Here is a 24,553-nt window from a genome sequence, read left to right as displayed (position 1 = left end):
ACTTTAAGGTACCTTGGGATTGGGAGGCAGCATCCTCGTCAATTGGGACACAGCTCATATGTGCCTATGTCAACAAAAGTCTCAGGGGATGAGAAGCACAAAGGACTGAAAGGTCCTTCAAATGGCTTTCTGTAGTATTGCTGTAAATATCAAATAAGCCTGGAGTTTACATTCTTAACTAAAGATATGTGTATGATGGATTATAATTGCTAAGCACTGACAATGTTAGAAAACAGAAATGTCTTGTTTAATCTGTCTTCTCCAGTACGGTGTTCCAAATTACCCAGCAGGAGCCAATAGTTTTCATCATGACCTATGGGTCCTATACTATTACAGTATATTGCTATAGGGCAATACCGTCACGCCTTGGTCTTAGTATTTTGTGTTTTCTTTAGTTATTTGGTCAGGCCAGGGTGTGACATGGGTTTATTTTGTGGTGTGTTTTTGTATTGGGGTTTTAGTAGGTATTGGGATTGTGGCTGAGTAGGGTTGTCTAGGAAAGTCTATGGTTGCCTTGAGGCGGTTCTTAATCAGAGGCAGGTGATTTTCGTTGTCTCTGATTGGGAACCATATTTAGGAAGCCATATTCTTTGAGTGTTTTGTGGGTGATTGTTCCTGTCTTTGTGTTTGTTGTCACAAGATAGGCTGTATAGGTTTTCACGGTCCGTTTGTTGTTTTGTATATTTGGTTATTTCATGTATAGTTCATTTTTTCATTAAAGAACATGAGTAACCACCACGCTGCATTTTGGTCCGATCCTTGCTACACCTCTTCGTCAGAGGAGGAGATAGAAGAAAGCCGTTACACATACATTCAAGTGGCTGAAAGGGCTGCCTGTCTGTCTCATCTGCCTCTAGTTTTTTCATGACTGTTCGTGCACAATTATTTCATCCTAAAATACGAGGTTTTTCCTCCTTTACCACAATCTCTTATTACTGGTGCAGAGAGAGAGGAGCAGAGAGAGAAGGGAGGAGAGGAGCAGAGAGAGAGGGGAGGAGAGGAGAGAGGAGCAGAGAGAGAGGGGAGGAGAGGGGAGCAGAGAGACGCAAGGAGAGAGGGGAGCAGAGAAAGAGGGAAGCAGAGAGAGAGAAGAGAGGAGAAGAGATAGAAGAGGGGAGGGGAGCAGAGGAGAGAGAAGAGAGGAGTAGAGAGAGAGGAGAGGAGAGGAGCAGAGAGAGAGGTGATAGCACACTAACACTCTACTGACAAGAAGAGGCTTACTGGCTCCAAATGAAACAAGTACAAGTCAGCTCTGACCAGAGCTGACATTTATCCCAAATGTCCCCTTTTGTGCTCCAGAATATGTCCCAGGCTCTGGTTAATAGACCATATAAACACTGTGTGTTACTGCCTACTTATTAATTGGGTGGGAATGTTTGTTTTTAGCATATCTGACATTGCATTCCTGATTTATGATGATGACCCAATATGAGCAGAAAACAGAAACACAGAGGAAATAAAGTGGGTGTACACATGAACATCAGGAGTGGAGAACTGGTGCTATCCCAGGGGACACTGCTCTCTCAGCTAAAGCCCTTCCTCTCCTTTCTAGGGTAGACTTCTCTAGTCAGACTCTCTCCTCTGTCAGGACCCTCTGTGTGCCAATTAACAGAATCGCTGCAGTTTGACTGAAAGTAGTTACACATGTCAGAGCCCCTCCAAAAAAAACACAAAATGAATAAAGTGACCTCTGATTGGCCGTTAGCTGGAGTGGATCTTTATCCTAAAGCCGTAGGTGGCTGTTGCGAACATTAATGCACAGGCGGAGCTGGAGTATCATTAGTGAACCACCTGGTGGGCATGCTCCACTACTCACACAGCGGAATGGGACCCAGGCCAAATCATCTCTCGGTGGAAACAACAAATGTTCCCTAATTACCTCACTGAGGTGTGAACAGAACACAGCAACACATACAGTAGGAAATCTACAGGCACATTAAGAGGGTATAAGGCATAATAATGTACAGACAGACCGTGCTGCAACACTAAACTGTGAGAAACATACAGAGGTAGACGCACAGAGACACACAAAGTAGAGACCCCATCCCTACTCACCAATGCTGTTGTCCAGGTTGGGGCCTGGTGGTGTGCCTACGTTGGAGCCCAGGACGCTCCACCCCTGGGGCAGGGCCAGCTGTCTGAGTGCCAGGGAGAGGCTCTCGTCTAGTCTCTCACACTCCTGCAGGGGGATCTGGCACTCATCCAGCAGCAGAGCCCCCTCCAGACCGTCGGCCCGCCCTGCAGCGCTCACCAGGAACTGGGCCATGTCGAAGGCCAGGTCCTGGACGAATTGGAAGCGCTCCTCGGCCACAGGGTCCACCGAGCCATCAGACCGCGCAGAGCACAGCGTGACCTGCACCGACTCACAGCAGTCATGGGCTGGGGAGAGAGGATGGAGGGTTAATATAACCTGCACACGTGCTTCAAACATGCCAAATATACTTTACAGTGTGAGTTTACAGTGAGTTTACAGTGTGTCCCTACAGCTCAGACTCCAGAGAGAAGAACAGAGAAAACCATGTTCAAGCTCCACTGTCCTGCTGCAATGCTGGCTTGAGTTCTGTGGCTTCTCTGGTTGCTAAGATGCACAAAGTCCAAACATTAAACACTATTTGTCAGTGAATAGTTCTAAAAACCACAGAGAAATGAAAAGGAAGCCTTTAGCATGTATGTCTCTAGTCAGCTAATATGGGTGGGAATGACAGAGTAACTGCCACGTTGCTTGCCCAAATAACTTGGCTGCATGGGGTCAGCAGGTTTCAAAGCAGACAAACATGAATCTAGCCTCCATCCCAGTGGACCATTAAACAGACCGATAAATCGAAGCTAGGGCAGCCATCATACCATCATCAATATGCCACTTCAGCCATGTTTTACATGGACCCTGCATTCTGCTCAGGGTGAAAGACAAAAACACCTAAATATATTTTTGTTTTATCACCAAGTCTTCTTCTGGTAAGGCTGCCTAGACATAAACAGCCCTTTGATGAAAACATGGTTTATTGCCAACAACCAGACAGATAGATATACAGTCGTATGAAAAAGTTTGGGCACCCCTCTGAGGCTGCATAATAATTGACTCTGTCGTCACAGAAAATGATCACAGTGGCATGCCATTCATTTTCTAATAAAAGCTGAGTACTGGGGTATTGTCCAGACAAAGATTTTTAGTGTAGCAATATTAAGTTGTATGAAATCAGAATTAAATCAGATGTGAAAAATAGGCTATGCAAAAATGTGGGCAGCCTTGTCATTCTGTTGATTTGAATACCTGTAACTACTTAGCACTGATTCATTGGAACACACAATTGGTTTGGTGAGCTCATTAAGCCTTGAACTTCATAGACAAGTGCATCCAATCATGAGAAAAGGTATTTAAGGCCAATTGCAAGTTGTTGTTCTCTTTGACTCTGCTCTGAAGAGTGGCAACATGGGGGCCTCAAAACAACTCTCAAATGACCTGAAAACAAATATTATTCAACATTATGGTTTAGAGGAAGGCTACAAAAAGCTATCGCAGAGATTTAAGCTGTCAGTGTCCACTGTGAGGAACATAGTGAGGAAATGGAAGACCACAGGCACAGTTCTTGTTAAGGCCAGAAGTGGCAGGCCAAGTAAAATATCAGAGAGGCAAAGGCGAAGGATGGTGAGAACGGTCAAAAACAGTCCACAGACCACCTCCAAAGACCTACAACATCATCTTGCTGCAGATGGTGTCAATGTGCATCGTTCAACAATTCAGCGCACTTTGCACAAGGAGAAGCTGTATGGGAGAGTAATGCGGAAGAAGCCTTTTCTGCACACGCCACAAACAGAGTCGCTTGAGGTATGCAAACGCACATTTGGACAAGCCAGCTTCATTTTGGAATAAGGTGCTGTGGACTGATGAAACAAAGATTGAGTTATTTGGTCATAACAAAGGACGTTATGCATGGCGGCAAAAGAACACAGCGTTCCAAGAAAAACACTTGCTACCCACAGTAAAATTTGGTGGGGGTTCCATCATGCTGTGGGGCTGTGTGGTCAGTGCCAGTACTGGGAATCTTGTTCAAGTTGAGGGTCACATGGATTCCACTCAATATCAGCAGATTCTTGGGAATAATGTTGAAGAATCAGTCACAAAGTTGAAGTTACGCCGGGGCTGGATATTTCAACAAGACAATGACCCAAAACACTGCTCAAAATCTACCCGGGCATTTATGCAGAGGAACAAGTACAATGTTCTGGAATGGCCATCCCAGTCCCTAGACCTGAATATCATTGAGAATCTGTGGGATGATTTGAAGCAGGCTGTCCATGCTCGGCAACCATCAAACCTAACTGAGCTGGAGATGTTTTGTAAGGAGGAATGGTCCAAAATACCTTCATCCAGAATCCAGACACTCATTAGAGGCTATGGGAAGCGTCTAGAGGCTGTTATTTTAGCAAAAGGAGGCTCTACTAAATATTGATGTGATTTTTCTACTGGGGTGCCCAAATTTATGCACCAGTCTAATTTAGTTTTGATGCATATTGCACATTTTCTGTTAATCCAATAAACCTCATTTCACTACTGAAATATTACTGTGTCCATCAGTTATTTGATAGATCAAAATGAAATTGCTGATCCAAACACCCATTTATAAATGGAAATCATGGAAATTGTCAGGGGTGCCCAAACTTTTTCATACGACTGTAATTATTGAGCAATGTTCTCGCATTATAACAATGTATTTCCATGACTGTGAAAAAAGCAAGATGGCATACATCTAGGAGAGAAGCAGTCATTTACAAATGCTACTTTCCTGTGGCAGCTGCCAAGAGGCTCATCCCATTTCAGTGGAACCATAAAGCACAAATCATTAGCTGGAAATGTCTCTCTGTGCCCATGAAGAGCGGGGTGTGTGTGTATTACTATCCTCGTGGGCACCGGAAATTCTCCAAAGTCCCCACAAAGATAGTAAAACAAGGACAATTATCCCTCGTGGGGACAAAGGCTATTTTAGGCCTAGGAATTAAGTTTAGGGTTAGAATTAGGGTTAGGATAAGAGAAACTAGGATTTTGAATGGTAATCAATTTTAGGTCCCCACAAGGATAGTAAAACATATGCTGTGTGTGTGTGTGTGTGTGTGTGTGTGTGTGTGTGTGTGTGTGTGTGTGTGTGTGTGTGTGTGTGTGTGTGTGTGTGTGTGTGTGTATAGTAAAACAAGGATAGTAAAACAAGGAAAGTAATCTCCCTTGTGGGGACATTTCCCACATCCACATGTGGACAAAGGCTATTTTAAGCTTAGGGGTGAGGTTTAGTGTTACAATTAGGGTTAGGTTTAGTGTTACAATTAGGGTTAGGTTTAGGGCAACGGAGGCTGCTGAGGTGAGGTCGGCTCATAATAATGGCTAAAAAGGGGCAAATGGTAGCCATGTGTTTGTTGTTGATACATTTCCACCTATTCCACTCTAGCCATTACCAAGTGCCTGTCCTCCCCAATTAAGGTGCCACCAACCTCCTGTGCTTTAGGGTCAGGGAAAATAGAATTTAATGGAATAGAATTGTAGGTCCCCACGAGGATAGAACCACATTATGTGTGTGTGTGTGTAATCATAAAAGATTAGGTTAATCCAAACGGATCTGCCACCACCAGTACGACTGTCCAGCATCAGATCTAGCAACCAGTTGTGTGTGTGGTGCATGGTGGAATTTACCTGGGCACACAGCCTGTAGGGTGACATGGCTTATCCTCAAGGTACTGGTCAGGTGCCTCTGGGTGGTGCCAGCAAAAAGCAGGTAGAACTCTACATCCTCCTCATCCTCCAAACGCTCTCCATCACCCAGCTGCACCGTCAGAAGACACTCACCCTGGAACAAGACAGACAAATAGAAATACAGTTATTCATTTGATCTACAAAGTTTGATTTACATAGTTTTAACTAATAGCTTACATTGTCAGAGATTGCAACAGCATGGCAAATAAACCAGAGGAGAAACCCAAACAGAAACAGAGAACATTAAGATCATGGTGGGCAGGTATCAACACCTGTCTATTATAGTAGGAAGAGGCTGGGTTTTGTTATATCACTATCAACCTGTAATGTAGGTTGGAACACTCTACTGTATACAGAAAAACAAACCCTGCTAAAACAATAATTACCCTGCCTTATTTAATTACAGTGTATTGCGTAAGAAAATGTGTGTGTACCAGTGTTGGGGAGTAGTGAACTACATGTAGTTCAACTAGTAATTGAATTACATTTTGCAGTAGCTTGGTGGTAGTTGAATTCAATTCAAATCTAGGTAGTGTTTCCAGTAGTCAATTACTCTTTTGCCATGCACAGTGCCTTGCAAAAGTATTCACACTCCTTGGATCTCTTCACATTTTATTGTGTTACAAAGGGGGAATAAAATGGATTTAATTGTATTATTTGTCAACAATCTACATAAAATACTATTTAATGTGAAAGTTAAAGATTTTAAAACATTTTTAAAAGATCGATAGCAATTCAATAACTAAATATAGGCGTTACATAAGTATTCAGCTCCCTGAGTCAATACATGTTAGAAACCCCTCTGGCAGCGTTTACAGCTACGAGTCTTCTTGGGTAAGTCACTAAGAGCTTTACACACCTGGATTGTGCAATATTAGCCCATTATTCTTTTCATCATTCTTCAACATCTGTCAGGATGTTGGGGATCATAGCTAGACAGTAATTTTCAAGTCTTGACATATTTTTTCAAGCAGACTTAAATCAAAACTGTAACTTGGCCACTCAGGAACATGCACTGTCTTCTTGGTAATCAACTCCAGTATACACAGAGTCTACCAAACATTAAGAACATGTTTGTAATATTGAGTTGTTGAGTTTCATCCTCAGTTTTCTCCCATCACTGCCATTAAACTACGTAACTGATTTAAAATCACTAATGGCCTTATGGTAATATCCCCGAGAAGTTTCATTCCTTCCCTGCAACTCAGTTCAGAAGGACGACTGTATATTTGTGTCTGGGTGGTTTAATACATACTGTAATCCACAGCATAATTATTGACTTGACCATGCTTAAAGGAATATTCAATGTCTGATTTGATATTGGTAACCATCAACCAATCACTGCCCTTCTTTACGAGGCTTTCGAAAAGTTCCCTGGTATTTGTAATAGAATCTGTGATTGAAATTTAATAATTGACTGAGGGACATTACAGATGTTGTACGTATGGGGGACAAAGGAAGGGTAGGTCATTCAAAAATCATGTCAACCACTATTATTTCAGTGAGTACATGTTACTTATTATGGGATTTGTTAAGCCAAATTTTACGACTGAACTAATTTAGGGTTTCCTAAACAAAGGGGCTGAATACTTAGGCAACAAATATATTTCAGTTTTCACATTTTCATTCATCTTAAAATATATATACAATACCATTCAAAAGTTTGGGGTCACTTAGAAATGTTCTTGTTTTTTTAAAGAAAAACACATTTTTTTGTCCATTAAAAGAACATCAAATTGATCAGAAATACAGTGTAGACATTGTTAATGTTGTGAATGACTACTGTAGCTGGAAACAGCTGATTGTTTATGGAAAATCTACAATGGAGTACAGAGGCCCATTATCAGCAACCATCACTCCTGTGTTCCAATGGCACATTGTGTTAGCTAATCCAAGTTTATCCTTTTAAAAAGGCTAATTGATCATTAGAAAGCCCTTTCAAAATTATGTTACACAGCTGAAAACTGTTGCCCTGATTAAAGAAGCAATTAAACTGGCCTTCTTTAGACCAGTTGAGTATCTGGAGCATCAGCATTTGTGAGTTTGATTACAGGCTCAAAATGGCCAGAAACAAAGAACTTCCTTCTGAAAGTCTATTCTTGTTCTGAGAAATGAAGGCTATTCCATGCAAAAAATTTACAAGAAACTGAAGATATCGTGCAATTCTGTGTACTACTCCCTTCACAGTACAGCACAAACTGTCCCTAACCAGAATAGAAAGAGGAGTTGGAGGCCCCCGTGCACAACTGAGCAAGAGAACAAGGACATTAGTGTCTAGTTTGAGAAATAGACGACTCGCAAGTCCTCAACTGGCAGCTTCATTAAATAAAACCCGCAAAACACCAGTCTCAACGTCAACAGTGAACAGGCGACTCCGGGATGCTGGCCTTCAAGGCAGAGTTGCAAAGAAAAAGCCATATCTCAGACTGGCCAATAAAAAGAAAAGATTAAGATGGGCAAAATAACACAGACACTGGACAGAGGAAGACTGGAAAAAAAGTGTTATGGACAGACAAATCTAAGTTTGAGGTTTTCGGATCACAAAGAAGAACGTTTGTGAGACGCAGAAAAAATGAAAAGATGCTGGAGGAGTGCTTGACGCCATCTGTCAAGCATGGTGGAGGCAATGTGATGGTCTGGGAGTGCTTTAGTGGTAGATAAGTGGGGGATTTGTACAGGGTAAAATGGATGTTGAAGAAGGAAGGCTATCACTCCATTTTGCAACGCCATGCCATATCCTGTGGACGGTGCTTAATTGGAGACCATTTCCTCCTACAACAGGACAATGACCCAAAGCACAGCTCCAAACTATGCAATAACTATTTAGGGAAGAAGCTGTAAGCTGGTATTCAGTCTATAATGGAGTGGCCAGTACAGTCACCGGATTTCAACACTATTGAGCTGTTGTGGGAGCAGCTTGACCGTAAGTAAGAAGTACCCATCAAACCAATCCAATTTGTGGGAGGTGCTTCAGAAAGCATGGGGTGAAATCTCTTCAGATTACCTCAACAAATGTACAACTAGAATGCCAAAGGTCTGCAAGGCTATAATTGCTGCAAATGGAGGATTCTTTGACGAAAGCAACGTTTGAAGGACACAATTATTATTTCAATTAAAAATCATTATTTATATCCTGGTCAACATCTTGACTATATTTCCTATTCATTTTGCAACTCATTTCAAGTATGTTTTCATGGACATTTCTAAGTGACCCCAAACTTTTGAACGGTAGTGTATATAATTGTTCTTCCACTTTGACATTAGAGTGAATTGTTATATATATACACCGCTCAAAAAAATTAAGGGAACACTAAAATAACACATCCTAGATCTGAATGAATGAAATATTCTTATTAAATACTTTTTTCTTTACATAGTTGAATATGCTGACAACAAAATCACACAAAAATGATCAATGGAAATCAAATTTATCAACCCATGGAGGTCTGGATTTGGAGTCACACTCAAAATTAAAGTGGAAAACCACACTACAGGCTGATCCAACTTTGATGTAATGTCCTTAAAACAAGTCAAAATGAGACTCAGTAGTGTGTGTGGCCTCCATGTGCCTGTATGACCTCCCTATAACGCCTGGGCATGCACCTGATGAGGTGGCGGATGGTCTCCTGAGGGATCTCCTCCCAGACCTGGACTAAAGCATCCGCCAACTCCTGGACAGTCTGTGGGGCAACGTGGCGTTGGTGGATGGAGCGAGACATGATGTCCCAGATGTGCTCAATTGGATTCAGGTCTGGGGAACGGGCGGGCCAGTCCATAGCATCAATGCCTTCCTCTTGCAGGAACTGCTGACACACTCCAACCACATGAGGTCTAGCATTGTCTTGCATTAGGAGGAACCCAGGGCCAACCGCACCAGCATATGGTCTCACAAGGGTTCTGAGGATCTCATCTCGGTACCTAATGGCAGTCAGGCTACCTCTGGCGAGCACATGGAGGGCTGTGCGGCCCCCCAAAGAAATGCCACCCCACACCATGACTGACCCACCGTCAAACCGGTCATGCTGGAGGATGTTGCAGGCATCAGAACGTTCTCTACGGCGTCTCCAGACTCTGTCACGTCTGTCACATGTAATCAGTGTGAACCTGCTTTCATCTGTGAAGAGCACAGGGCGCCAGTGGCGAATTTGCCAATCTTGGTGTTCTCTGGCAAATGCCAAACGTCCTGCACGGTGTTGGGCTGTAAGCACAACCCCCACCTGTGGACATCGGGCCCTCATACCACCCTCATGGAGTCTGTTTCTGCACATTTGCACATTTGTGGCCTGCTGGAGGTAATTTTGCAGGGCTCTGGCAGGGCTCCTTGCACAAAGGCGGAGGTAGCAGTCCTGCTGCTGGGTTGTTGCCCTCCTACGGCCTCCTCCACGTCTCCTGATGTACTGGCCTGTCTCCTGGTAGCGCCTCCATGCTCTGGACACTACGCTGACAGACACAGCAAACCTTCTTGCCACAGCTCGCATTGATGTGCCTTCCTGGATGAGCTGCACTACCTGAGCCACTTGTGTGGGTTTTAGACTCCGTCTCATGCTACCACTAGAGTGAAAGCACCTCCAGCATTCAAAAGTGACCAAAACATCAGCCAGGAAGCATAGGAACTGAGAATGGGTCTGTGGTCACCACCTGCAGAACCACTCCTTTATTGGGTGTGTCTTGCTAATTGCCTATAATTTCCACCTGTTGTCTATTCCATTTGCACAACAGCATGTGAAATGTATTGTCAATCAGTGTTGCTTCCTAAGTGGACAGTTTGATTTCATAGAAGTGTGATTGACTTAGAGTTACATTGTGTTGTTTAAGTGTTCCCTTTATTTTTTTGAGCAGTGTATATATATTTTTTACTATTAAACCTATTTTAATCCCACTTTGTAACACAATAAAATGGGAAGAAATCCAAGGGGCATGAATACTTTTGCAAGGCACTGTAGTGGTATATCTAACTATTGGAACAACACATTACTCTTTTTGCAAAGGGAGTGTCTCCTAATCTGTGACCAGGGCTGCAGGCCAAATTCAAAGTAGACAGCCCTCGGCCCTCAACCCTCAGCCCTTGAATTACGTATTATATCGTCATATCCGAATGTATGTCCCTTGTCCAAGGGAGAGAGAGTGATGATTGGAGAGGCAATGTCTCTGGTGGAAATGTTGAAATTCAGTTTAAAAACAACCAACCTAAAGCTATTAATGTACCTAGCAAGCTAGCGTAGCTAGCTAGCTACCGTACAGTTACTCATAGCTGGCTAGCTAGGTTTAATCATTTGGTAATTTATTCCAATACATTTCAGAATTCCCTAAAATATGTTTATGAAGCTAGTTATATTTTAAAGGCTCCTCACTACGAGACTGAGACGATTTAACAACAATAAAATCAATGTCATATAGTACCAGTCAAAAGTTTGGACACACCTACTCATACAAAAGTTTTAAACAAATCAAAATATATTTTAGATTCTTCAAAGGAGCCACCCTTTGCCTTGACCGCGTTGCACGCTCTTGGCATTCCCTCAACCAGCTTCCCTTGGAATGCTTTTCCAACAGTCTTGAAGGAGCTCCCACATATGCTGAACACTTGTTGGCTGCTATTCCTTCACTCTGTGGCCCAACACAGGTTAGGTGATTGTGGAGGCCAGGTCATCTGATGCATCACTCTTCTTCTTGGTCAAACCAGATGGGATGGCGTATCGCTGCAGAATGCTGTGGTAGCCATGCTAGTTAAGCGTGCCTTGAATTCTAAAGAAATCACAGACCGTGTCACCAGAAAAGCAACACCACCATCACACCTCTTCCTCCATGCTTCACGGTGGGAACCAAACATACGAAGATCATCCGTTCACCTACTCTGCATCTCACAAAGACACGGCGTTTGGAACCAAAAATCTCAGATTTGGACTCATCAGACCAAAGGACAGATTTCTACCAGTCTAATGTCCATTACTCGTGTTTCTTGGCCCAAGCAAGTCTCTTCTTATTGGTGTCCGTAGTGATTTCTTTGCAGCAATTTGACCATGAAGGCCTGATTCAGGCAGTCTCCTCTGAACAATTGATGTTTAAATGTGTCTGTTACTTGAACTCTGAAGCATTTATTTGGGCTGCAATATTTGAGGCTGGTAACTGGCTGAACTTATCCTCTGCAGCAGAGAACTCTGGATCTTACTTTCCTGTGGCGGTCATGAGAGCCAGTTTCATTATAGCGCTTGATACTTTTTGCAACTGCACTTGAAGAAACTTTTAATGTTCTTGAAATGTTCAGGTTTGATTGACCTTCATGTCTTAAAGTAATGATGGACTGTCATTTATCTCTGCTTATTTGAGCTGTTCTTGCCATAATATGGACATGGTCTATTACCTAATAGGGCTATCTTCTGTATACCACCCCTACCTTGTCACAACACAACTCATTGGCTCAAACGCATTAAGGAAAACAAATCCACAAATTAACTTTTAACAATGCACAATTTAACAATGCATAATTGAAATGCATTCCAGCTGACCATCTCATGAAGCTGGTTGAGAGAATGATTAAATGTGACACTTTGCGGCCACCTGATTAGTTCGCAATGAATTGTGGGTCATATCAATCCCACAAGAGATATCAATATCAATCCCACAAGTGGCATTCAGCCACACGAGATTGAGCAATAACAGGTCTGTGATGCCCTTAGATGTCCAGGGCTGCACGCGAGCCACACTCAGCAGATCAGTATGTGTATACCCTTTGCCGAGAGGCATGGGTAACCCGCCGAACCCCACTCATGATAGGGATTGGGGAATGCAATTATTTCCCAGGAACAAGGAATTCCCAGTAAGTGCGGATCATAAGTCCCTGCCCTTTGTACACACCGACTGTCGCTACTACCGATCGGATGATTTAGTGATCGGTCACGGAGGTCGGTCACGGGGTCGGTCACGGAGCACTGAGAAGACGATCAAACTTGACTATCTAGAGAAAGTAAAATTGGTAACAAGGTTTCCGTAGGCGAAACTGCGGAAGGACCCTTAACGGTTTGCCAGCCGCCGGCACAGCTGACAGCTGGCAGCTGCCCCCCCCCCGGCGCAGGCAGGGGTTTAATGTCTCCCTTCCGGTCATCTCATCAGGAGCGCCCGCACGCTGTCATTTCAACCTCAAACCTTTTTGCTCTGTGAACTGTGGCCTCTCGCTCTGGTAAAGGACAGACGGGGGAAAGGAGGGCAACCTTCCTAACACTGCCTAGCCACCAGCCTCTGCATAAAAACAAAAGAGTACAGCCCTTAGGGGTGGATCACTTGGCTGGTGCGTCGATGAAGAATGCAGCTAGCTGTGAGAGCTAATGTGAACTGCAGGACACATTGATCATCGACACTTTGAACGCACCTTGAGGCCCCAGGTTCCTCCTCCTGTCTGAGGGTCGATTTGCCGTCAATAGGAACCCCTGTGGTTCCGTGGCTGGGGGAGTCGCAGGCCACCTCCTTGTGGCCTTCGTCCCCCTAAGTGCAGACCAGGACGGCTCGGTGGGAGTGGGCCTCGGTTCTCTCTCCCCTCCCCCGTGCACCCTTCCCTTCCTTCCTTGGGCGGGAGGCACCCACGTTCTCTGCATGGTCGGGCGTGGCTTCCGGTGGACTCTGTCTCTTTGTGCTGCCCGCACTACGTATGCAGTTCTCGGGGAAGCACTCAGGGTTAGGTTTGGGCCACGGATCTCCGACCGCTGACCTGAACTGAGAAGGTGAGCCCGGGCGCCCAGCCACACTCCATCACTTTGACTACGACTTCAGATCAGACGAGACAACCCATTGAAATGAAGCATATTAGTAAGCGGAGGAAAATAAACTAACCAGTATTCTCTCAGTAGAGGCAAGCTAAGAGCCCAGTGCCGAATTCCCGTCCATGCAGTGGGCGGCTCGCATTCCACGCCCGGGCTTCTTACCCATTTAAAGATTGAGAATAGGTCGAGATCGTTTCGGCAAAGTAAATACCTGCTTCAAAAATATCTCTCATTGCATTGCATGCTCATGCATGAAATCTTTAGTTGTGTTTTTTTTGCATAAGAAAGAGGACTCACCCAACATGTATGATAGGTACTGACTGAGGATGAAAAACCTGATGACCAGTAAATGTCCTCGTTTACCCATATTTAGATCAAATGCACTTTTTTGTCAATACTGTGCGAATGACAAGTCCATTCAATCAAGTGTGTGTGAGTGACATTGTGAATATCATATTTTAGAATGTTTTAAATATATATTTGGGGGGAGGGGGGGGGGGTTCTTTGACGGTTGAGGGGCAGCTCTCGAGGGGAAATGTGTGGAAATGTGGATGGTTCATGGCCTGGAGGTTGGGAGCTTGGGCTGGTGGCCGAGAGGTCGCTGTTTCATGTCCCAGATTCACTTGGTGGGAGATCTGGTTGCTCCTGTAGGTCGCTCTGGATGGGAGTATCTGCTAGATGACTGAATGTAATGTAAATGTTGAGCAGCTTCACTGCAAGTAGATTGTATGGCAGTTAGCCTAGTGGTTGGAGCGTTGGGCCACTAACCGAAAGGTTGGTGGCTCAAATCCCTGAGCTGACAAGGTAATCTGTTGTTCTGCACCGAACAGTTAATCCACTCTTCCTAGGGTGTCATTGTAAATAAGAATTTGTTCTTAACTGACTTGCCTAGTTACATTTTTAAAAATGCACCATAAAAAAGATGACTATGTGCTGCAGAATTTGTGAATTTTGTCTTGTATAATAAATTATATACATTAGTTCATACTAGATTAAGCGTAAACTTTCATTAACTGTAATTTTGTTAGTTATACTCCAATTTTCCTTCCATCTTGTGCCAACATCAGTTCCTTTTTAAATCTTGGTTCCAATAGTTCAGAATTTCTTCTAAGAGATGGTCATTTGGATATGCTCTCTGCAAGGTTTTGTATATCTTCCCTATCATATGAACATCCTTTTCTGACTCAAATTAGATTCCTGCAGGTTGCTCTGATATCCAAAAGATGTCAAATAAAAATTGTGAAATGTTACTTTTAAGTTGTATGTATTTGAAACTATCTAGATCGGTCAGTCCAAAATTACTTTTTAATTCTGTCATGGAAATAAATGTATTTCCGGTTTCTATTCCTTTAGTTTTCCATGTGGACCAATTCATCAGTGAATTCTGAAAAGCTATCCTAGGATTGTTCCCCATAAGGTTGTGCTTTTAGGGAGTGATATTGGTTCTTGTAGAACACGTTTAATTTTCTTCCATAGTGTTATAGTGTTTTCAACTCAGAAGTTGTTCAGGCTCTTCGCTTTATCCTTTGAAATTAGACAAGTAAAAACGTTGGGTAGCGAGTTGATACAATTACAAGGAAGATGTCCTTTTTATTCTATGAATTTTATTTGCCCATTTAAAGTCTGATATGACCGATTATACTTTTTTAAAGAATGTCTTTGGTGGGGTAATTGGTATTACAAAATAAATACAAAAACTTTGGCAGCCATGACATTCTTAAGAAGTTTATTCTACCTGTAAGATGTATGGGGAAATGAGTCCATGTATTTACAGTGCCCTCTGTAATTATTGGGACAGTGATGCCTTTCTTCTTCTTTTGGCTCTATACTCCAAAAGTTTGGATTTGAAATCAAACAATGACTATGAGGTTAACATGAAGACTGTCAGCTTTAATGTGAGGGTATTTTCATCCATATCAGGTGAAATGTTTAGAAATTACAACAGTGCATAGTCCCCCCTCCAAAGTATTGGGACAAATTCACTTATATGTGTATTAAAGTAGCAAATGTGATCCCATATGCATAGCACACAATGACTACATCAAGCTTGTGACTACAGGTTGGTTGGATGCATCTGCTGTTTGTTTTGGTTGTGGTTCAGATTATTTTGTGCCCAATATAAATTAATGGTAAATAATGTATTGTGTCATTTTGGAGTCACTTTAATTGTAAATAATCACTTCTACAGTAATGTGGCAGATACCATGATTACGGATAATCCTGAATGAATCTTGAATAATGATAAGTGAGAAAGTTTCACAAAAAGAAAAAATGGATGAAGTAGGTAACAGAACTCTTCAAATTGATAGGGCCCTATGTCTGGAGTTACCTTTTCTTTTAAATCCCGGCTATGTGTAGTTCTTGAGACAGGTCTGCTATATTTAGGGACACAATGTAAAATGCAAGACAACCTGTCGTTCCATTAGAACCGGTAGATTTATATATGGGGTTCGTGACATGACGTTACCAAGCGCATGGTCCAGTGTGACAGCCAGCCACGCATAGCAATAGCCTCAGCCTGAGAGGAAGGAGATAAGATTAGAGGATGGCTATGTTTCCTGACTTGACTGCCCTTATTTATAGGTTGGCCTGTCTAAAGCACTGCACTAATAGAGATGTCTGCCTGCTCTCCGTTGTTTTCCTCACAGCTCCACATCATAGCCACTTTATCACATGCAGCAGTAGATAATGGCTGGGGGACATTCAGAGTCAGACACAGGGGTACTGACTGTCTAGTCCAAATAAACCAACTCTCTCCTTCAGTAACAGGATCTCTTCATAAAGAAAGAAACACTGAAGACATGCAAAAAAACAAATATGTGGGAAACATACATTTCATGGGTAAAAAGAATGCATAGCATATTCACTCATTACACGCACAAACAATTCCCAAATACAAAGACTATACAAAAAGTGGTTCAGTGTGCAAAGACACAAGATGACACATGCAACATGTCCACTGACAGTATTCTTCAAACACTGGAAACACAGGCCTAATGTGAAACAGAGCTACCAATTGTAGCCTTTGTAGCGGCTAGCTAGCTCACTATAGTGGTTGTTCAATAAGGGAGTGATGTGCAGTGGGCCTATGTGGACAGGACTATTGACTTTGGACATCCTGCAGTGCTGAATGCCAGTAAACTTTTCTCTCTGGCTGATGACGGTTAGAGGACAAGAGGCACAATATGGGGGAATACAGTATTGAAGGCTCTCTGACTATATACAGTTGAAGTCAGAAGTTAACATACACCTTAGCCAAATACATTTAAACTCAGTTTTTCGCAAATCCTGACATTTAATCCAAGTACAAATTCCCTGTTTTAGGTCAGTTAGGATCACCACTTTATTTTAAGAATCTGAAAAGTCAGAATAATAGTAGAGAGAATGATTTATTTCAGCTTTTATTTCTTTCATCACATTCCCAGTGGGTCAGAAGTTTACATACACTCGATAAGTATTTGGTAGCATTGCCTTTAAATTGTTTAACTTGAGTCAAATGTTTTGGGTAGTCCTCCACAAGCTTCCCACAATAAGTTGGGTGAATTTTGGTCCATTCCTCCTGACAGAGCTGGTGTAACTGAGTCAGGTTTGTAGGCATCCTTGCCCGCACACGCTTTTTAAGTTCTGCCCACCAATTCTCTATAGGATTGAGGTCAGGGATTTGTGATGGCCACTCCAATACCTTGACTTTGTCGTCCTTAAGCCATTTTTCCACAACTTTGGAAGTATGCTTGGGGTCATTGTCCATTTGGAAGACCCTTTTGCAACCAAGCTTAAACTTCCTGACTGATGTCTTGAGATGTTGCTTCAATATATCCACATAATTTTCATGGCCTCATTATGACATCTCTTTTGTGAAGTTCCTCCTGCAGTGAAGCACCCCTACAACATGATGCTGCCACCCCTGTGCTTCACAGTTGGTATGGAGTTCTTTGGTTTGCAAGCCTCCTCCTTTTTCCTCCAAACATAACGATGGTCATTATGACCAAACAGTTCTGTTTTTGTTTCATCAGACCAGAGGACATTTCTCCAGTTGTAAACCGTAGTCTGGCTTTTATATGGCGGTTTTGGAGCAGTAGCTTCTTCCTTGCTGAGCGGCCTTTCAGGTTATGTCGATATAGAACTTGTTTTACTGTGGATATAGATACTTTTGTACCCGTTTCCTCCAGCATCTTCACAAGGTCCTTTGCTGTTGTTCTGGGATTGATTTGCACTTTTCGCACCAAAGTACGTTAATCTCTAGGAGACAGAACGCGTCTCCTTCCTGAGCGGTACGACGGCTGCGTGGTCCCACGGTGTTTATACGTGCGTACTATTCTTTATACAGATGAACGTGGTACCTTCAGGCATTTGGAAATTGCTCCCAAGGATGAACCAGACTTGTGGGGGTCTACAATTTTTTTCTGAGGTCTTGGCTGATTTTCTTTGATTTTCCCATGATGTCAAGCAAAGAGGCACTGAGTTTGAAGGTAGGCCTTGAAATACATCTACAGGTACACCTCCAATTGACTCAAATGATGTCAATTGGCCTATCAGAAGCTTCTAAAGTAATGACATAATTTTCTGGAATTTTCCAAGCTGTTTACAGGCACAGTCAACTGAATGCATGTAAACTTCTGACCCACTGGAATTGTGATACAGTGAATTATAAATGAAATAATCTGTCTGTAAACAATTGTTGGAAAAATTACTTGTGTCATGCACAAAGTAGATGTCCCTAACAATTTGCCAAAACTATAGTTTGTTATCAAGAAATTTGTGGAGTGGTTGAAAAACGAGTTTAAATGACTCCAACCTACGTGAATGTAAACTTCCGACTTCTACTGTAGGCTAGCACTGCTGTACTAACTGTAACATACAGCTGGGGAATAGAGCACCGGAGATTATGGCTAATCCTGCAAGAGATTATGTCTCATCCTGTATGCACCTGAATGTGCAGAACCAAATTGGCCTAGAGCCTTTGTCCCGTATGTATTTTTAACATATAGCACTGACAGCACCCTTACGAAAAAATATTGCAGTCAGAGTGCAGTATAACTGCTGTACACTGTAGTATAACTGCTGCACACTGTAGTATCTCTCTGCTCTGACTGCAGCAGCCATTTCTACAGGAATGGTGCATGGCAACACAAAAGAGGAGGGTAGCTAGTGTGTCTGTCTGCAGCTACCTCCCTGCTACTATGCTGTGTTGCGCTGTTACTACAAGCTTCACTCTTGATCGAAGGTTACGTATGTAACCACGGTTATGTGAGCTATATGGATCACTCCAATATATTGGAGGTGAGGATTTACAGAGAGCCCAGGACGAAGCCACACCTCGTGATGAAGTGTCCGCCACAGATCCCAGCACTGGCCTGCCAGCCAGGCGGTAAGCTGTCGTAATCGTGTCCACGATCCAGTGAGAGAGCCGCTGCTTTGATAACCCAGCCCCCAGGACGCTCTCACTATAGCAGACAAAGAGCTGGTCTGTTGTTCTCACTGACTGTGTCCGCTCCTCATAGGCAGCCAGTGCCTGCACAGGGTACAGCATGCCGGAGGGAGGCCCAGACTCCCCCACCACTGCCGGGGGGTCGTAAGCAGACAGGATAAAAGAGATGTTCACATGCCTGTCTGACAGAACATTTAAGAGGAATGAAGGGTTGGGGTGGTAGCAATCGGAACTTACCGAAAGATCATGGAGCTCACCCACCCTCTTCATGGGAGTAAATCGCTACCGAGAAAGCCACCTTCATAGAGAGGTGTTTCAGGGAGGCAGACTCCAATGGTTCAAAAGGCAGCTTTGCCAAAGCTGCCAAGACCACATCCAGATCCCAGCTCGCCATTGAGCGGGTCCTAGCTGGGTGCAGGCGATGAACCCTCTTCATAAACCTGGAGACCAAGGGATGGCGCCCCACTGGCCTGTCCATCCACCCCACATGGCAGGCAGATATAGCAGCCAAATACTCTCTCAGAGTAGAGGCTGCCAAGTCCTCATCCAAGTGAAACTGCAGGTATTGGAGGACATACTGCACCCTGCAAAACTCAGGCACAACCCCTTGTCCAGGAGTGAGGAGATCTCCAACCGCAGGGTTCTTCTTCAGGGGGTCGGCCACAGTGGTGACACGAAGGCCCCTGAAGGACGGGGGCCGGCACCGGAATTGGAGTCGGTACCCCTTGAGCATTATGGACAAAACCCAGGGGGACTCCACACCCTCCTTCAACTATGCCCTTTGAGACCTGGAGAAGCGACTGAGGGCGGGGAAGGGTGTGTCAGGGATCCTGCCGGGGCCTTCCTCTCCTCTGGTGCCCCAAGGGCCTGGGTCCCCCAGGCATGTTCCTATGGTGATAACGGTTAACAGGTTAGGCTGTGCCCCTCCCCGCTGTCGTCCCTCAGCACGATGGGGCAGGATCGGGCATGAGAGGGACCCCACCATCGTTTGGGTGCAGGTGGGTGGAGACGGTCCATCTGCCTTGGACCCGGGGCCTGAGGAGGCGGCATTAACTGTCTCAGTGTCTCCCAGTCCCTATGAACCTTATCGGTCTGCTCCAGAACCATACTGCTCTAGAACCTCAGAACCTCTTCAACCCCTGGGTAACAGAGTCTGCAGGTAGGCCTGCAGCAGTATGGCCGTGTTGGTAAGGCGGCCAAGAGAGCAGAAGGACCCAGATGTGGGTTCAAGTCCACCTCAAGACTCTGGGGGGTCCCGGCTTCAGTCGTGGGTTCCGCCCTATAATCTCCTGGTCCGGGAGGACCATGGCAGCTATCATGATGTCCATGGTCGGGTACTCATGGAAGCCGAGTAACTGCACACGTAACATAACTCCATGGTCCTGTCTCTGCTGTGAGTTGAAAGCAACCCCTGGCAGAGGCCCAGCTCGCCTCACGGAACTCAGCAGAGATGGGGACAGATGGAGAGTCATCACTGTCCACCAGTTTGATGTCAAGTGCAGTGGCTTCCCGAGTGAGTAAGCTCCTCTGCCGGCTTCTGATGGCCTGTCAGCCTGGTAGCCCCGCTCACGGTGAACAGTGACATCAAGAACAGCCTATCACTGGCCAACAGGGAACAGCTGTCGTCACCATTGAAGCTATCAACCTCCTGATGCAGGACATGCACCCTCCATTCAAGGTGGTCCCATCGGTACAACTCCTGCCCCCGTCCAGTACTAGCAGCAGATGGGCTCTGCCTTTGATGGCTCGCGCCATCTTTTGACACTCGCGCGTGGCCTCCAAACGCACCAGGCGCAGGCATTCTGAGATCACCACACAAAACAGGCATCCAGTAGGGCGCTCCACTGCCCTCTCCGCGTGGCTCAAACCCAGGCGGTACATACACGAGGTATGCGGATCCCCAGGGGGATGCCACCATCACACCTGTCACAAAGGGAAGCAATAAGCTCAGCCAAGCCAACAAGGCCATGGAGCAGGGGTCAGACGCCCTGAGGGACCTTATGTCTTGACCCGTTTGGAGGAATAGGAACCCGGTGAGGGATAAATTACCCAATACCTCTGCAAAAAATGGGGAAGACCCGTGTGGGAAAAGCAGGCAGACAAAAAAACACCAACCAGGTAATGGATTTTTTATTTTTACGCCAACTGCAATATTACTTAGCCGGTTTAATATCCAAGCAGTAAAAACAGCACCATATGATCGAGTAACTCTGTTAAGGAACTCCAGAGTTAATGTCTCAACGTAGTGGAAAGCCCACCACGATTCTCTTACACTCAACAGGGAAAAGAACAAGAAAAGAACCTGCGGGCTAATTAGCAGAGCATAGGCGTGGAGAGCAGCATGTTAAAGCTATTCACAACACACTAATAGAACAAGCCAGTCGGCAAGTTGTGTATGGTAAATTACAGTTTGTGGCAGCAAGAGCCATCATATTAACGGATGCACACAGAGTCGTAGTGTTACGCTAATGAAACACAAGTACAAACCACAGGCGGAAGATACAGATCAACCGCGTGCAGCAAGTGGAGCACTCAAGAGGAAGGGCCAGCAACCCCAGGCTGCAAACAGACAGTGAGTATACTTCCACACAAGATATTACACTTACCAGTGACTTACCAAGCGAACTTCAGAAAGTTTGTACCTCAAACCATACGGACATCCGCCGAGAAAATGAAAGAGAACGTGTGTCGCGGCCATGGGGTCTATATATGGCCATAACACAGGTGTACACGGGAGTAAACCTGTAAATCCTCACCTCGGATGTATCCCTCCGCCGCGGAGTGATACCACCTCTTTAAGGAATACCTAGGATAGGATAAAGTAATCCTTCTCACCCCCCCCCCCCTTAAAAGATTTAGATGCACTATTGTAAAGTGGCTGTTCCACTGGATGTCATAAGGTGAACGCACCAATTTGTAAGTCGCTCTGGATAAGAGCGTCTGCTAAATTACTTAAATGTAAATGTAAAATGTAATATTGGAGTGATCCAATATAGTGAAACTTAACTACATGCGTGCATGCACGTGGGTGGAGTGGGATTTTTGGAGTAGCGGACACCTTTTGGAAACATGATATCCTCGCCGGTCCCACTACCATTCACAAGGGGGCAATAGGAAGAGTCGCCTTCCCTTGCTAGTAGATCCTGCTGTAGCCATCTAGCTAGCCATGTGCTTTTTTCTCTGGGACCAAAACATGATGATACTCTATTTTTAGCTGATATTGGAATGAATACACAAACAGCATATCAAACTGGGATAATGTTTTAGGTTACACTCGCAGGTATAAGAACATTAGCCAGGTCATGTTTTTTTAATTATAAATTGGATTATTTCACATGGAGATGTGGGAATCTAAAAAGGCTGCCAGCTAGCTACTACCAATAGTCTGTAATCACAAGTTAATACTTCTAAACAAAATAACCTTTTGGTTGGATTCTTGTTGTTTGGTTAACAATTTGAATAGTCGCTGAGATTATATTTGGTTATCAATGCAAAATATGCTACTTTGATGAATTTCCTATATAGCCAATAGATTAGATCAAGGAACCAAGTGACAACATTACCTCCACGGCTGCGGAAGGAATGATACGGAACATCTAAATTTTCAGGTAGGAAAAAGTATGTTGAATGCAGGAGCATATTACAAGGAGCCGCCCCTTTTGTGAAGAAAAACACTCAGAATGTTGCATCTGCATAGAGCTTTAGACTCAGATCACATTGATGTGGAGGGCACCTCCTCCACCTGTTGATGTGCACTACCCTGCTAGGCTATATGACATTAGGGTAGCAGAGAGATGGCTGGCAAGTTGGGTTCCTGGAGACTGTAGTCCCTGAGAACAGAGTCTTCCATTTGTACATTCTGGAGCACATTATAGTTGTGTATGATGTGAAAGAACAAAGCAGTCTACAATCTAATTTTTTTCATTTAAAACTGTTAAAAGTTTTTCCACTTATGTAAATGTTGCCAGGTTGTTAGACAGGTTTGAGACTTGGGTCAAATGACAAAATTCTGTGACAAAAATCTATTTAATATTTTGAGCAGACAGAATTACTTGTTTGCAAAAGGTTTTAGGCCTGTCATCTGCAATATGAAGGCAATCTGAGAGCATCGGAGGACAAACGTTTCTTTCAAGCAATCAAAAGTACAAATGGTCAAGTGACTAAAACAAATCCAACCAATACAAAGTAAAATCATGAAGTTCTCCTCAGCAATGACAAAAGGCTTAAAACACCAAAGAGAATAGTCTGAAAAGAGAAATAAATCACTGCAAAAGAGTCAGAATAAGTATAATGCATTGCTGTCCAAGAGCATGAGAATGAGCATGCATGGTTAACTGGGCCTTGGGCCACGTTCAGACTGTGAATGCCCAATGTGGACAACAGGTGTTGAATCAGAAAGAAACAAAGAGGAAAAAGAGAACTAAACAATGAGACAAAAGACAACCCTGCAGGGGTTTAAGATTGTGAAATATATTTTGTATCTATTTAAGATGTGATTCTTTGTTCCAAATCATGTAGGGTATGTAGCACTACATGACTACCAGACGCTGGAAATTGAATGCCCTAAGGTTTTAGACGATACGGCCTAAAAATCATCTAGATCTATTCAAATTTATGGGAGATTCACGAGTATGATTCACAAGTACTTCCTGGTTTGGGGGCTTATCTAAACTTATGAAGGGGAGGCTCCAGATAGCCCAGAATAAGCTGATCAGGGTAGTATTGAAGGTGAGTCCACGTACTCACATAGGCAGGAGCTGCTTTCAGGAACTAAACTGGCTGCCTGTTGAGGCTAGGGTGTCCCAGATTAGACTGGGTTTGGTTTACAGGAGTATTTATGGTCCTGCGCCCAGATATCTAAGTGATTACTTTCCTCGTGTTAGGGATGCACACAATCACAGCACCAGATCAGGTGTTGCTGATGTGTGCTTATACAGGTTCAGGAGTAATGCTGGGAAAGGTACTTTCTTGTATACTGGAGCCTCAGAATGGCAGAGTTGCCTCTGTCTATAAAAACAACATCCTCGCTGGACAGCTTTAAAAATAAAGTCAAAATATGTTTGATGTATGATATAACTGGAATGATGAGATAGATGTTCTTTTTCTATGTTTTTGTTTTATTATTTCAATGCCATACGATATTGTCTAGCCATCTTGTGTCAAGAGGACCACAATGGAAATAAGTCCCAGACTTTGTGTTATCCTTGATGATTTTATTCATGTGTATGTATGGCTTTTAAGTTGTATGTGTGCTTGTTTTTTTTAAATGTTCGAATTAATAAACTAAACTAAATACAGTGCATTCGAAAATAATTCAGACCCCTTGACTTTTTCCACAGTTTGTTATGTTACAGTCTTATTCTAAAATGGATTAAATAGTTTTTTCCCCCTCAACAATCTACACACAATACCCCATGATGACAAAGCAAAAACGTTTTTAGACATGTAAACAAATGTCTTTAAAATAAAACTGAAATATGACATTTACATAAGTATTCAAACCCTTTCCTCAGTACTTTGTTCAATCACCTTTGGCAGCGATTACATCCTCAAGTCTTCTTGGGTATGACACTACAAGCCTGGCACACCTGCATTTTTCTAGGGCTGGCCATGCTTTCCACCTGGCTACTC

The 24,553-nt window shown here is 43.7% G+C and overlaps 1 protein-coding gene across 8 annotated transcripts in view; it reads right to left on the bottom strand.

Annotated features, from left to right (window-relative positions):
• LOC115109277 (A-kinase anchor protein 13) overlaps positions 1 to 24,553 on the bottom strand; it is a 172,187-nt gene that overhangs the window by 88,762 nt on the left and 58,872 nt on the right. For all 8 annotated transcript variants that reach the window (XM_065009693.1, XM_065009699.1, XM_065009695.1 and 5 more), the window contains exons 3-4: positions 5,681 to 5,834; positions 2,056 to 2,379 (exon numbers count right to left, since the gene is read on the bottom strand). In XM_065009693.1, coding sequence (XP_064865765.1) covers positions 2,056 to 2,379; positions 5,681 to 5,834 — 478 coding nt within the window. The remainder of the gene's footprint in view (positions 1 to 2,055; positions 2,380 to 5,680; positions 5,835 to 24,553) is intronic.

The sequence above is a fragment of the Oncorhynchus nerka genome, linkage group LG25 (assembly GCF_034236695.1).
Source record: "Oncorhynchus nerka isolate Pitt River linkage group LG25, Oner_Uvic_2.0, whole genome shotgun sequence".
Classification (NCBI taxonomy): Eukaryota; Metazoa; Chordata; class Actinopteri; order Salmoniformes; family Salmonidae; genus Oncorhynchus; species Oncorhynchus nerka.
This window is presented reverse-complemented; position numbering and strand designations above follow the sequence as displayed.